General features: G+C 40.7%; 1 protein-coding gene across 1 annotated transcript; it reads right to left on the bottom strand.

Moving 5' to 3' along the window:
* Positions 1-10,771: 10,771 nt before the first annotated feature.
* LOC118425384 (leucine-rich repeats and immunoglobulin-like domains protein 1) lies at positions 10,772-13,635 on the bottom strand. The gene has a single exon (XM_035834191.1). It carries the CDS (start codon positions 13,040-13,042, stop codon positions 10,772-10,774), a length of 2,271 nt encoding a protein of 756 aa, XP_035690084.1. The 5' UTR covers positions 13,043-13,635.
* Between the last annotated feature and the right edge of the window lie 1,148 nt (positions 13,636-14,783).

The raw sequence follows: 14,783 nt of genomic DNA, 5'->3' as shown, positions 1-14,783 counted from the left end.
AGCTAACTGCAAAGAACTGGCAGTTTACCTTTTTTGTAACTTGGATTGTTTGTCGATTCAGATCATATAAGTGTTAATCTATTAAACCAAATATCAGACAACTTTTAATCATGATACCATGCAAAACTTTATTCAAACTTCTTCATCATTACATTTCTCTTGCAGTTAACATTTGATAGAAAATTCCAATAGATTTCTTATCATGTATGGATTTCGAGGAGAGTGAATATATATGATAAAATCACACTACTAGTATTTTGTACAGTTGGATAAATTGTTTCTGATAAAATAGTGTGAATAAATAACAACCATGTCAACTCTTCCTGGCACATTTGACCAATTACTGACGTCACGCATCCTTAAGATCACATGTTAATAAGATCACGTGTCTGTAATTCTGTTGAGTGTAAGTTCTGAAGGGATAGATCATTGTCATTGGTCCTGAAGAAGGTGACAGTTTTCGTTGAAAATTTGATTGTGTTGGAAGAAAGTTTAGCATTGTACTATGATTACTACTAACACATATGAGCTTCCATGATAACCTTTTCAACTACTTAATACGTGACCCATTAGGTGTGTACATGATAAGGACACCGCTGGGGATTACAGCTCTCACATTCTCAAATTACATCGAAAACAATATCACTACATTAGGAAAACACTAGTACTACTGTTACTCCTGCGTCTAAATCATTCACCAGACATCTATTATTTAAGAGGACCGGGCTATCATCTGTCCATTCTATGTTGCTGTTTTAAATGCTTGTTAATGTCCTGTCTGCGATTTGTAACGTGACAGTCTGTAGGCTTACAAGTAATGTATTTCCTTCTATGTGTTCTAATTATCCAAGAGTGTGGATATGGAGTCCTTGAAAATAAAGTCTCAAAGGTCCATCCAACAACTTGCTTTCAGGTCAATCCGTCTCTAAGAATAGGCAAATGTATGACATTTCTAATCAAACCTACAGTACACTGCTACGGTCACTGTTACTGACTTGCTACTGTAATGATTAGATCATTCTCCTGCGCAGATTTGAACCCGCGTCCTACAACTCAGCTCTGCACAGGAGAATGTCACCAGATCTCTTCTGTGGTATTGCCGAAATCGGCAGTACCACTACTCTACACATATGTAGAGAAATAAGAAGTCTCGTTCACAATGAACAGCAGGGAATCACGTATATCATAACCACTAAGTAAATTCAAAAGGTGATACAATAAGTCGTGTAACGTAGTGTGCAATGAAACCTTAAATACAATCACTCTTCCCAGCGAGCACTTAAAAAGAGAAAACTGTCACAGATGCAGTATATTCTTTTAACTTTACATGGCGTCATACATAAATGTTTCAACGTCCGAATCAGGTATTCGAACTTTCGATGGCGCCGCACTCGGCCCGCTCCAAACGATTTATTCGAATGGAGCCCGTGTGATACGCCTTTCGAACCTGTGCGGTACGGAAGTTATGGCCCGGTCCGGACACCCGTATCGAACGTTTTCGCGTCACAGGTATGACATAAAGGTACTTATTGTGATGTAAGATCCCTAAGTTTGGGAACTTCATGGGATGCAACAGGGATGGTACATGCTATATTCGCTACTGGTCTCACCCTCAGTCAATCTGTTTTCTTCTCGATTGCTTTCAGATTAGAATTCTTTTAAAGGAAATTTAATCACAGAATTGTAATAGATGCCGGGTAAAACCAATGGCCATGATTACGAACCTTTGAGAAGCCAAAAATGTATTAATGGCTTTTCAGATTTTTGGTTTCTACTAATAGTATTAGTACTACTCCTCATGATCGGGAGGGGGTGTGGGCGGTTAGGGCAATCCTTTTATATATTTGTGTTGACCTAAAACTTGCCAACAGATTTGTACAGAGGATTTGGCTGTGAGCCAGTCATCCCAGTGCCATGCGAATAATTTCCAGCATCTAAGGTTTCAGCGATGGCCTGAGACTGGCCCTGCTCTGTCTTATCCTCATCTTTATACTGGTGATCATGACCACTGGTCAGAGATTCCGTACTAGCCTGAGATTGCCCATGCCCTGTCTGATCATGACCACTGGTAACTACAGCAGCTGTAGTGCTTGTAGTGGATTCAGTGATGGCCTGAGATTGCCCGTGCCCTGTCTGATCATGGCCACTGATAACTACAGCAGCTGTTGTGCTGATAGTGGATTCAGTGCTGGCCTGAGATTGCCCGCGCCCTGTCTGATCATGACCACTGGTAGGTGTTTGGACCTTAGACGGGGTGCCCACACCTGCGTACATAGTATTTGGCTTTAAGGCAGCCAGCACTGCGTTATGGGATAGATTTCCAACAATCAGAGACTGGCCCTGCCCTGTCTGATCATGTTGGTTGTTAACATTTTCATACTGGTGACTACCAGTCGCTTCAACAGCTGTTGTGTTTGTGGATCTCAAAGCAATGTTGGAATTTGGGTCTGACGCAGGGCCTGGAGGGGGGTTCTTGGTCTTCCTGTTGTACCAGATGATGAAAAGCATGGTACAAATAAAGACAATACCAGATATTGTACCGCCAGTGAAAACAGATGTGTGGAAACTAGAGGCAGATTCGTGGGTACTATTGCTTTCTGTTTTTTCTGGAGGGGTTGCAAGGGTTGACGTTAGCGTTTTCCTGGTTTTGTTTAGCTTTTCTGAAGTGAATATATACACTATTGAGCTAGCTGTTGCGCCATTGTAACAAGTATCACTGGTTACTCGGATGTCAGGAGGCGGTTTTGATATGGTTGGTTCTTCACAGACCAATTCAGGAATTACTTCTGCAATCTTCTGTCCCCGGAATTTGGGGGGTCCGGCCCCGATTATCCGTTCTTCTAATGGATGACGTCCAGTATCATTTAGCCTGGAGGGGACCATCCTACAATCACACTGACAGAGGTTTTCCTTAAGGTTTGTGACATTAATATATTGCAACAGGCCATAATCTGAAAGGTCAATGACAGGCATTCTCTTGTGCCAAAGTTTCAACAATTGTAGCCTGGGCAGATTTGCAAATGCACCAGGATGAATTGTTATCTGGTTTTTGTCCAGGTTCAACTCTTCTAGCCCGGGTAGATTTGCAAATGTACCAGGAAGAATAGTTGTAATCTGATTGCCGTACAGGTACAATTTTTGTAGTCGGGGTAGATTTGTAAATGCACCAGGATGAATCATTGTTATCCGGTTAAGATTAAGGGCCAGCTCTTGCAGCCGGGGTAGATTTGCAAATGTACAAGGCTGAATCATTTTTATATAGTTATATAACACGCCCAACGTTTGAAGCCGGGGTAGATTTGCAAATGCGCCGGGCTGAACAATTTCCATCTGATTGGCCCCAAATTGAAGAAATTCTAGCTGGAGATAGTTTGCAAAAGCACCAGTCCGAATCTCTTTTATCGGGTTTACGTGCAGATCCAGCCATTTGAGGTGGAGTAGATTTGCAAATGCACCAGACGGAATCTCTCTTATACGGTTGGTGGACAGGTTCAACACTTCTAGCTGGATGAGATTTTCAAATGTACTGGGCTGAATCATTGACATATAGTTATCTTTCAGGTCCAACCATTCTAGCTGGCTTAGATTTGCAAATGCACCAGACTGAATCATTGATATATGGTTGGAGGACAGGTCCAACCATTCTAACTGGGTTAGATTTGCAAATGCACCAGACTGAATCATTGATATACGGTTGGAGGACAGGTCCAACCTTTCTAACTGGGTTAGATTTGCAAATGCACCAGGCTGAATCATTGATATACGGTTAGATTGCAAAAATAGATAGTGGACGGATCTTGGGAGGTCCTGGGGGATGCTGGTGAGGCCAAGTCCAAAGCATGAGCATCGTGATGAAGGTGCGCAGTTCAGTGCATTGCAGTCGGCTTCTGGCATGCTGGGCTCCTTCAGGATGATGAGAAGGAACATCAGCAGGTGTCGCAGCTTTCTTCCCATAGTTTCTGGTTGCTGAAGCAAAATAATACAGAAAGCTCCTCTGTTAAAGTATTTGCTTTACTTAAAGTTTCAAGATCCTTTTACTATATCAATGTGCAAAAATCTTTGACTAAGCAACACTGAAAAATAGTTTCGATTTTCCCAAATACTGTTTGCACTTTTTTTACCATCTTATATACATGTTTTATTGTTGGCAATTCACTTGTCGGCTGCAAGCATTCTAGAACTCGGGCTTCAGATGGGGAAACCCCCATATGTCACTCGCTACGCGTCCCGCCCGAGCAAAGGCGTCAGGCATGCCGAAAGAACGTCGAACTGTTAAGTTTTCACTTCTGTATTTTTTAAAAGCCGTTTGACCCCGAAACCGTTAGAGAAGTGTCGTGTCAGTGCACACGGGGCGTGACAGCGCACTTTCCGGTGGAGATGCGTGCAGTTTATTGGCCGTCCACGGGAGGCAGGAAATTCGCACCTCCTAGTCAATCGCCCTAATCGTTTTTTAATATCACTTTGTAGCGACGTTTCCATGCAGGCTCTACATGACCGGCTGCCAGAAAAGGCCAGCAATCAGCGACCCAGTACAAAAAGAAATGGCCAGCAAAAGTGCCAAAAAAAGGCCATAGAGAGCCTGCTATAGAGGCTAGTACCGACTGGGCCCCGCAAAATGGGCAGTCCAACTTTTGTGCCCTCATCATATGATATGACGACATTTTGACGTCTTTTAGCTAATAAGAGCAGCTATCTTGGATTATGACCAATAACGTCAGCAAATTAGTGTAAATTATAGATTTTGCTTCATGAAAATTACATTAGATTTTATTAGATATAGTTGATGTATGGAAACAAATGTAGTTTACCAGGAAACCTTGTTGAAATAGAAGACTGTATTTTGATTTGAAAATCTTGAGGGGGACTAAGAGCGTGTACAAGCCACATGGCTTTTCCCCCCTGCACGTGTTCTTGTTTCCTTTAATTTGCTTTATGTTTTGCTTTTAAGAATGTGCAAAATCAATCGACCAATCAAATCAATCAAGATAACAAATTTCTCGAAAGTATGCCTGTCAGAATTGCGTTGCCATGGCAACATGAAAACATGATTAACGTATGTTATTGACTCAGGCTTCTTGCTCACAACATTCGTGATTAGCCACCAAGTTCGGTAGCTTAAACCTATTACTAAGCTGTTCAGGAGTTTTGCGACATGAAAGTTGCTGAGGTGCTAAAAACCCCCACCCCCGTTCTGAATAGGGGTAGTGCAAAACGTGGTCTCTATGATTTTTCCAAAACATCATGAGAATGAACTGGAATTAATAACATCTTAACATGCCAAACTTTTCCTCTCACCTCGACAAAGCAATGTATCTACAATGATCACCGATAAAATTGGAAATTTTATGTCAGTAGAATATTTAAAAAAAACATTCAAACCGATTGCATGCCATGCACAACAACGCAACGATATCACCATTGTTTAGGGCGTGGTGACTGATGTTCTTGTAGAATTCGCTTCAAAAGCTGTTCCGTAATGAATTAGTCTTGCTGACGTGATTGTGACGATTGAAGCTTTTTTCTTACATTAACATGGAGATTGTTTTATCTTATTTTTATTTGCTTTTCATTGGCATTTTCAATACCTTTATACATTATTATCATCATATAACTAAAAGTAAAAATGAGTGTGGGCAGTCTATACAAGTAGGATCAATCAATATTATTGTTCAGTTTGATGAGCAGAAAAAAAGTAAAGTCGGTAAAATCTATAACATAACCCCTTCAAGCCCACTGCAAGCTATGCAAAACAACATGGTATCAATAATCTATTTTTTTAAGAGCGTGGTGACTGATGTGTTTGTGAAATTTGCTTCAAAAGCTGTTCCGTAATGAATTAGTCTTGCTGATATGGCTGTGTTGATTGAAGCTGTTTTTTTTACATTAACATGAAGGCTGTTGAATCTTTTTTTCTTTTCCATTGACATTTTTATTACCTTTAAACATTATTATTAGCTTGATTTAGTCTCCCTGATATCGATATTGTTCTGTTGATTTCTGAAACTGTTTTGATAAACTCTGATCCATCATTTGAGCCAAAATGGCAATACACTAGGCTGGTAGACGTTTCAAACGATTGTCTCTAAACTGGGAATTTATAAATGGAAGAACTGTAAAAAATTACTTTCTTCAGCTGTTGTTGTTAGCAATATCAAAGCATTTGGGGTTCATGGATATGTCAAATGGCGAATGTAACTCTTTACTTTTTGTCTTTTTTTTTTCTATTCGGAAGAAAATGAAGCGGTGAATCAAAAAACCAAAATATGACATTGTGCTTCATGTAGACGCATACATTGTGAACTTTTACCTATTTCGTTCTTTTCCATTCCCCGTTTTCTGTTTCTAAAGGACGGAAAGCTGTTGTCTTGACTACATAATGTATCTAAACGACAAACATAAGCTTTATGATAGCCCGGTCTGGCGTCTTTAAGGCGTCGCCATATGTTAACTCCATAATGTAAAGTTCTATGTTGTGGTACTTGTATGCAAGTATGGCAAGTCGCGTGTTGCATATGTCGGGTTCAGTCATGAGAAGAATGATAAGGTTCTCCTGACCAGGATTCCTCTCCACACCTACACTCAGAGTAACTAACGACATAAATGTGTACGTAATTTAATACCGTAGAAAGCTCTGTCAGGTTGGTAAGTTATTTGAGAGTAAACCTCTTTATGAACAACCATAGTCTTCTCACTAACATTTCTTTTCGGCTGCTTTTAACCGCCTTCACATCATACATTTGTTTTGAGAACATACTTACCTTAATGTTTATCTAAACTTACCTTTTTACCCGGTTAGAATATCCTCAGCTGGCACTTTCTTTCTTGACAAGGAAGTAATGTGGTACCGTCCTGTATTCTTGCTGCAGTTGTGCCTCCCAGATGCGAGCTCTTTGTGGCTGTTACGCAACGGACTGTGACAAACAAGGTTTGATTAGTCTTACTTATATGGGCGTGTTGATTGTCTGACGCTGACGTCACGAGCGGCACGAAGGCGCCATTTCAAAGGCGAGTTTGAAAGAGAATAACTCAAGGAGGTGACGACACTTCGGGATTTGTGATGTGTAGATTAAGCTTAATTTTGGCCAATTTAACCTCCCACAGCTGATGGCTTCATCAGATAAGTAAAATTTGACCTGTTCTGTGCTGCTGCTGCAGATTTACTCCCCTATTCGATGGGCTTTGCAGTGGTAGGCAACTTTTACATGAAAGATACTAGTACCCCAAACTCATAACAATATAGCACAGCAGGACAAGGGTTAAATATGCCCATCCCGTATGTAAACGGGCTCAGCGGGACAAGGGTTAAGTGATGATTTAAATAACCGACTGCAAACCATGCAAAACAACAAGGAAGCAATATCAGCATTGTTTAAGATCGTGGTGACTGATGTTCTTGTGTAAAGCGCTTCAAAAGCTGTTCCGTAATGAATCAGTCTTGCTGGTGTGATTGTGTTGATTGAAGCTGTTTTTACATATAAATTGACATGGAGATTGTTTAATTTTTTCTTTCTTTTCACTGAGAGTTTTGATTAACTTTTAACACTATCATCATATAACGAAAAGTAAAAATGAGTGGGTAATCTATACAAGCAAGATCAATCAATATTATTATGCAGTTTGATGAGCAGAATAGTGATGTGGACAAAATTCACAAAATATCTCATTCAAACCGACTGCAAACCTCACAAATCAATATAGGAGCAATATAACCATTGTTTAAGAGCGTGGTGACCGATGTCCTTGTGAAATGTGCTTCAAAAGCTGCTCCGTAATGAATTAGTCTTGCTGATGTGATTGTGTTGATTGAAGCTGTTTATTTGATATCAACACGGGGGCAACTTTTCTGCACTGTAAGTCTCTACTCTCTCTCTCTCTCTTTCTCTCTCTCTTTCTCTCTCACACACACACACACACACACACACACAAACACACAAACACACCGTTATATTCTCTCACGTTGCTCAGAACAAGGCGCTACGTAAACGTTTTTGCACGGTATTCTCTCTCCTCTCTCTCTCTCTCCCTCTCTCTCTCTCTCTCTCTCTCTCTCTCTCTCTCCCTCCCCCTCTCCCCTCTATGATCCTCACTCTCTCTTACACACACACAGTCAAAAATCTTAAGATCCCTTTAAGTCTCTGTCTTTCTCACTCACACTCTCATATTGCAAAGACTAAAACTCAGCGTTGCATTATCATTCTAACTCCATCTCTCGCCCTCTCTCTCCTTCTCCCTCCCCATCACCTTCTCCATCTCTCTCCCTCTTTCCCTTCCCTTTGGATCTCCTTCTTTCTCTCTTCATTTCCATCTCTGTATCACTCCCTGCCTTCTTCTCTCTGTGTGCCTCTGTTATATTGAAGTAGTGTTCTTTTGCTTATTTGTGTTGTTACAGAAACAGCAACTTATAGCTTGGATTTTTGTCGATTCATATCAGATAAGTGTTGATCAATTAAACCAGATACCAGGCAGCTTTTAATCATGATACCATGCAAAACTTTATTCAAACTTCTTCATCATTACATTATTCTTGCAATTAGCATTTGATAAAAAAAATCCAATAGATTGCTTATCATGTATGAATTTTAAGGAGACAGAATATGTATGATAAAATTATACTATTTTGTATAGTTGGATAAGTTATTTCTGATACAATATTGTGAGTGAATAACAACCATGGCAACTCTTCCTGGCACATTTGACCAATTGCTGACGTCACGCATCCTTAAGATCACATGTTAATAAGATCACGTGTCTGTAACTCTGGTGAGTGTAAGTTCTGAAGGGTTTGATCATCAGTATTTATCCTGAAGAAGGAGACAGTGGTCGTTTTAAATTTGATTGTGTTGGAAGAAAGTTTAGCATTGTACTATGATTACTACTAACACATATGAGCTTCCATAATAACCTTTTCAACTAATACGTGACCCATTAAGTGTGTACATGATAAGAACACCGCTGGGGACTACAGCTCTCACATTCTGAAATTACATCGAAAACAATAGCACTACAGTCTACATAAGGAAAACACTAGTACTGCTGTTACTCCTGCGTCTAAATCATTTCACCAGACATTTATTATTCACGCAGAGGACTGGGCTATCATCTGTCCATTCTATGTTACTGTTTTAAATGCTTGTTAATGTCCTGCCTGCGATTTGTAACGTTAGAGTCTGTAGGCTTACAAGTAATATATTTCCTTCTATGTGTTCTAATTATCCAAGAGTGTGGATATGGAGTCCTTAAAAACCGGTCCATCCAACAACTTGCTTTTAGGTCAACCCGTCTCTAAGAATAGGCAAATGTATGACATTTCTAAGCAAACCTACAGTATACTGCTACGGTTACTGTTACTGATTTTCTACTGTAATGATTAGATCATTCTCCTGCGCAGATTCGAACCCGCGTCCTACAACTCAGCTCTGCATAGGAGAATGTCATCAGATCTCCTCTGGGATATTGCCGAAATTGGCAGTACCACTACTCTACACATATGTAGAGAAATAAGAAGCCTCGTTCACAATGAACAGCAGGGAATCACGTATATCATAATCACTTAGTACATTCAAAAGGTGATGAAATAAGTCATGTTGTAAAGTGTGCAATGAAACCTTAAATACAATCACTTCCCAGTGAGCACTTTAAAAGAGAAAACTGTCACAAATGCAGTATATTCTTCTAACTTTACATGGCGTCACACATAAATGTTTAACAGTATATATAAACCTCGCCACGTATATATTATTTTCATAACCTCTTCATCGACTATGTATTCTACATGTTCACCTACTAGTTATGACTTGAACGTGTGCTGGAAACTTTATGTGATTCCGAAAAATGTACGCATGGACCTGTTTTTTTTCGTTGGTTGTTGGTGACCAAAATCAATCATATATATGAAACATAGTAAAACAATTTGAGTGTCTAAGACATACAAGACAACTTTAAGATTTTCAATCCCTATAGTGTACAAAAACAGCATAAAGTTTTGGATCTACAGTACTTCGTGCAGTTAATGTTGTGCACAAATTTGACAAGAGATAAAAGCAAAAAGAAACCTCATAGGTTTCCTTTTCACAAAGTTCTTCATCCCCTTGTTGTTCGTCTCTGATACTGACGTACATGTACATATAGAATACAACACGGTGTATTCCGTATCACAGAGGGTGTATACACCGTGTTGTATTTTATCTATGTCATGCCCACTTGAGAAAAAACCCTGTTTTGATGCGAAATACGCCAGAAGTTGAGTAATGTAAACAGTAATGTTCCAACGTCCGAATCAGGTATTCGAACTTTCGATGGCGCCGCACTCGGCCCGCTCCAAACGATTCATTCGAATGGAGCCCGTGTGATACGCCTTTCGAACCTGTGCAATACGGAAGTTATGGCCCGGTCCGGACACCCGTATCGAACGTTTTCGCGTCACAGGTATGACATAAAGGTACTTATTGTGATGTAAGAGCCCTAAGTTTGGGAACTTCATGGGGTGCAACAGGGATGAAACATGCTATATTCGCTACTGGTCTCACCCTCAATCAATTTGTTTTCTTCTCGATTGCTTTCAGATTAAAAATTCTTTTAAAGGAAATTTAATCACAGAATTGTAATAGATGCCGGGTAAAACCAATGGCCATGATTACGAACCTTTGAGAAGCCAAAAATTTATTAATGGCTTTTCAGATTTTTGGTTTCTACTAATAGTATTAGTACTACTCCTCATGATCGGGAGGGGGTGTGGGCGGTTAGGGCAATCCTTTTATATATTTGTGTTGACCTAAAACTTGCCAACAGATTTGTACAGAGGATTTGGCTGTGAGCCAGTCATCCCAGTGCCATGCGAATAATTTCCAGCATCTAAGGTTTCAGCGATGGCCTGAGACTGGCCCTGCTCTGTCTTATCCTCATCTTTATACTGGTGATCATGACCACTGGTCAGAGATTCCGTACTAGCCTGAGACTTGCCCTGCTCTATCTGATCATGACCACTGGTAACTACAGCAGCTGTAGTGCTTGTAGTGGATTCAGTGATGGCCTGAGATTGCCCGTGCCCTGTCTGATCATGGCCACTGGTAACTACAGCAGCTGTGGTGCTGGTAGTGGATTCAGTGATGGCCTGAGATTGCCCGTGCCCTGTCTGATCATGGCCACTGATAACTACAGCAGCTGTAGTGCTTGTAGTGGATTCAGTGCTGACCTGAGATTGCCCCTGCCCTGTCTGATCATGGCCACTGGTAACTGCAGCAGCTGTAGTGCTTGTAGTGGATTCAGTGCTGACCTGAGATTGCCCCTGCCCTGTCTGATCATGGCCACTGGTAACTACAGCAGCTGTTGTGCTGATAGTGGATTCAGTGCTGGCCTGAGATTGCCCGCGCCCTGTCTGATCATGACCACTGGTAGGTGTTTGGACCTTACACGGGGTGCCCACACCTGCGTACATAGTATTTGGCTTTAAGGCAGCCAGCACTGCGTTATGGGATAGATTTCCAACAATCAGAGACTGGCCCTGCCCTGTCTGATCATGTTGGTTGTTAACATTTTCATACTGGTGACTACCAGTCGCTTCAACAGCTGTTGTGTTTGTGGATCTCAAAGCAATGTTGGAATTTGGGTCTGACGCAGGGCCTGGAGGGGGGTTCTTGGTCTTCCTGTTGTACCAGATGATGAAAAGCATGGTACAAATAAAGACAATACCAGATATTGTACCGCCAGTGAAAACAGATGTGTGGAAACTAGAGGCAGATTCGTGGGTACTATTGCTTTCTGTTTTTTCTGGAGGGGTTGCAAGGGTTGACGTTAGCGTTTTCCTGGTTTTGTTTAGCTTTTCTGAAGTGAATATATACACTATTGAGCTAGCTGTTGCGCCATTGTAACAAGTATCACTGGTTACTCGGATGTCAGGAGGCGGTTTTGATATGGTTGGTTCTTCACAGACCAATTCAGGAATTACTTCTGCAATCTTCTGTCCCCGGAATTTGGGGGGTCCGGCCCCGATTATCCGTTCTTCTAATGGATGACGTCCAGTATCATTTAGCCTGGAGGGAACCATCCTACAATCACACTGACAGAGGTTTTCCTTAAGGTTTGTGACATTAATATATTGCAACAGGCCATAATCTGAAAGGTCAATGACAGGCATTCTCTTGTGCCAAAGTTTCAACAATTGTAGCCTGGGCAGATTTGCAAATGCACCAGGATGAATTGTTATCTGGTTTTTGTCCAGGTTCAACTCTTCTAGCCCGGGTAGATTTGCAAATGTACCAGGAAGAATAGTTGTAATCTGATTGCCGTACAGGTACAATTTTTGTAGTCGGGGTAGATTTGTAAATGCACCAGGTTGAATCATTGTTATCTGGTTAAGGTTAAGGGCCAGCTCTTGCAGCCGAGGTAGATTTGCAAATGTACAAGGCTGAATCATTTTTATATAGTTAAAGATCAAGTACAACTTTTGAAGCCGGGGTAGATTTGCAAATGCGCCGGGATGAACAATTTCCATCTTATTGGCCCCAAATTGAAGAAATTCTAGCTGGAGATAGTTTGCAAAAGCACCAGCCCGAATCTCTTTTATCGGGTTTACGTGCAGATCCAGCCATTTGAGGTGGAGTAGATTTGCAAATGCACCAGACGGAATCTCTCTTATACGGTTGGTGGACAGGTTCAACACTTCTAGCTGGATGAGATTTTCAAATGTACTGGGCTGAATCATTGATATATAGTTATCTTTCAGGTCCAACCATTCTAGCTGGCTTAGATTTGCAAACGCACCAGGCTGAATCATTGATATACGGTTGTTGGCCAGGTCCAACCATTCTAACTGGCTTAGTTTTGCAAATGCACCAGACCGAATCATTGATATACGGTTAAATTGCAAATATAGATGGTGGACGGATCTTGGGAGGTCCTGGGGGATGCTGGTGAGGTCAAGTGAAAAGCATGAGCATCGTGATGACGGTGCGCAGTTCAGTGCATTGCAGCCGGCTTCTGGCATGCTGGGCTCCTTCAGGATGATGAGAAGGAACATCAGCAGGTGTCGCAGCTTTCTTCCCATAGTTTCTGGTTGCTTAAGCAAGATAATACAGAAAGCTCCTCTGTTAAAATATCTGCAAGTTTCAAATTTCTTTTACTGTATTAATGTGCAAAAATCTTTTTTTTGTTTCGAAATGATCTTTTTGATATGAATAGAAACGAAACATTGCCTAAGCAACACTGAAAAATAGTTTCGATTTGCCCAAATACTGATTGCACTTTTTTTACCATCTTATACATAATTTTATTGTTGATTTTATTGTTACTTGTGCAGGTAGAGAATTCAACACAATGTATTTTTGTCTCAATCCACATGCCTGATTCAAGTATTCTTGCAAGATAATACGCCGCAAATAAATGCCAATCTACACTGAGTCTATTAGTTACAAATTCATTTATCTAAAACAGCAAAAGTTAAAGGAAGTTTCCTATATCAATCCAATGGAGTTTATGAAGTATATGTTTATGAAAGTTAGGTATCCAAGTAATCTATTTAAATGCAATTCAATCTCTATAACTCTATATTATTTGGAAGATTTGCTTTCAGAGGATTCGCGTGACATCCAAAACTACCTGATCATTATTTACGAACGATTTGCATATGATCCTTATGAGACATTTCAGATGTACTTATGAGTCGGTGACTGTGACGTGTGGAGATGTACTTATGAGTCAGTGTCTGTGACGTGTCAGATGTACTTATGAGTCAGTGACTGTGACATATCAGATGTCCTTATGAGTCAGTGACTGTGACATGTCAGATGTACTTATGAGTCAGTGACTGTGACGTGTCAGATGTACTTATGAGTCAGTGACTGTGACGTGTCAGATGTACTTATGAGTCAGTGACTGTGACGTGTCAGATGTACTTATGAGTCAGAGACTGTGACGTGTCAGATGTACTTATGAGTCAGTGACTGTGACATGTCAGATGTACTTATGAGTCAGTGACTGTGACGTGTCAGATGTACTTATGAGGCAGTGACTGTGACATATCAGATGTACTTATGAGTCAGTGACTGTGACGTGTCAGATGTACTTATGAGTCAGTGATTGTGACGTGTCAGATGTACTTATGAGTCAGTGACTGTGACATGTCAGATGTACTTATAAGGCAGTGACTGTGACATATCAGATGTACTTATGAGTCAGTGACTGTGACGTGTCAGATGTACTTATGAGTCAGTGACTGTGACGTGTCAGATGTACTTATGTGTCAGTGACTGTGACGTGTCAGATGTAATGAGTCTGTGACGGGGCCATTTGTGGGTATATGCGGGGCCATTTGGGGGTATATGAATGTAGATGTAGATGTACTGTTGTTGATTTGTTCTGCCAGTTAATTCCAGTGACGCTGGACAAGAGTGGTGGAAGTCACCCGAAACGTCCGGAAGTAAATTTCCTAATTTTATTCAGTTGAAGAGATTGAATTCCCTTAATTTATTTAGTTATTAACATAGTTATTTCTGTATTATTTAGCCACTCCTACCGTGGAATAGACACTTCTTTCCAGGGAGGTCCTGGGTACACATACACACATATTTTACACACAATGCAATACATGAATATACACAACAAACACAAATCTATCATCAAATCATAATCATATCCATACCCATAGTGGTTTTCTGTGCCCAGTCGTAAATGGTGCAATCAGAGGTCAGAGGTCAGCACTTATATATTTAGAAGTTTCATAAAGGAGCGGCCAGTCGCCGCCACAGTATTAATGATGTGCTTGTAGAATGTGCTTCAAAAGCTGTTCC

Source organism: Branchiostoma floridae, chromosome 11 (genome assembly GCF_000003815.2).
Source record: "Branchiostoma floridae strain S238N-H82 chromosome 11, Bfl_VNyyK, whole genome shotgun sequence".
Lineage (NCBI taxonomy): Eukaryota > Metazoa > Chordata > Leptocardii > Amphioxiformes > Branchiostomatidae > Branchiostoma > Branchiostoma floridae.
The sequence above is the reverse complement of the archived record's forward strand: the minus strand, read 5'-3'. Positions and strand labels throughout refer to the sequence as shown.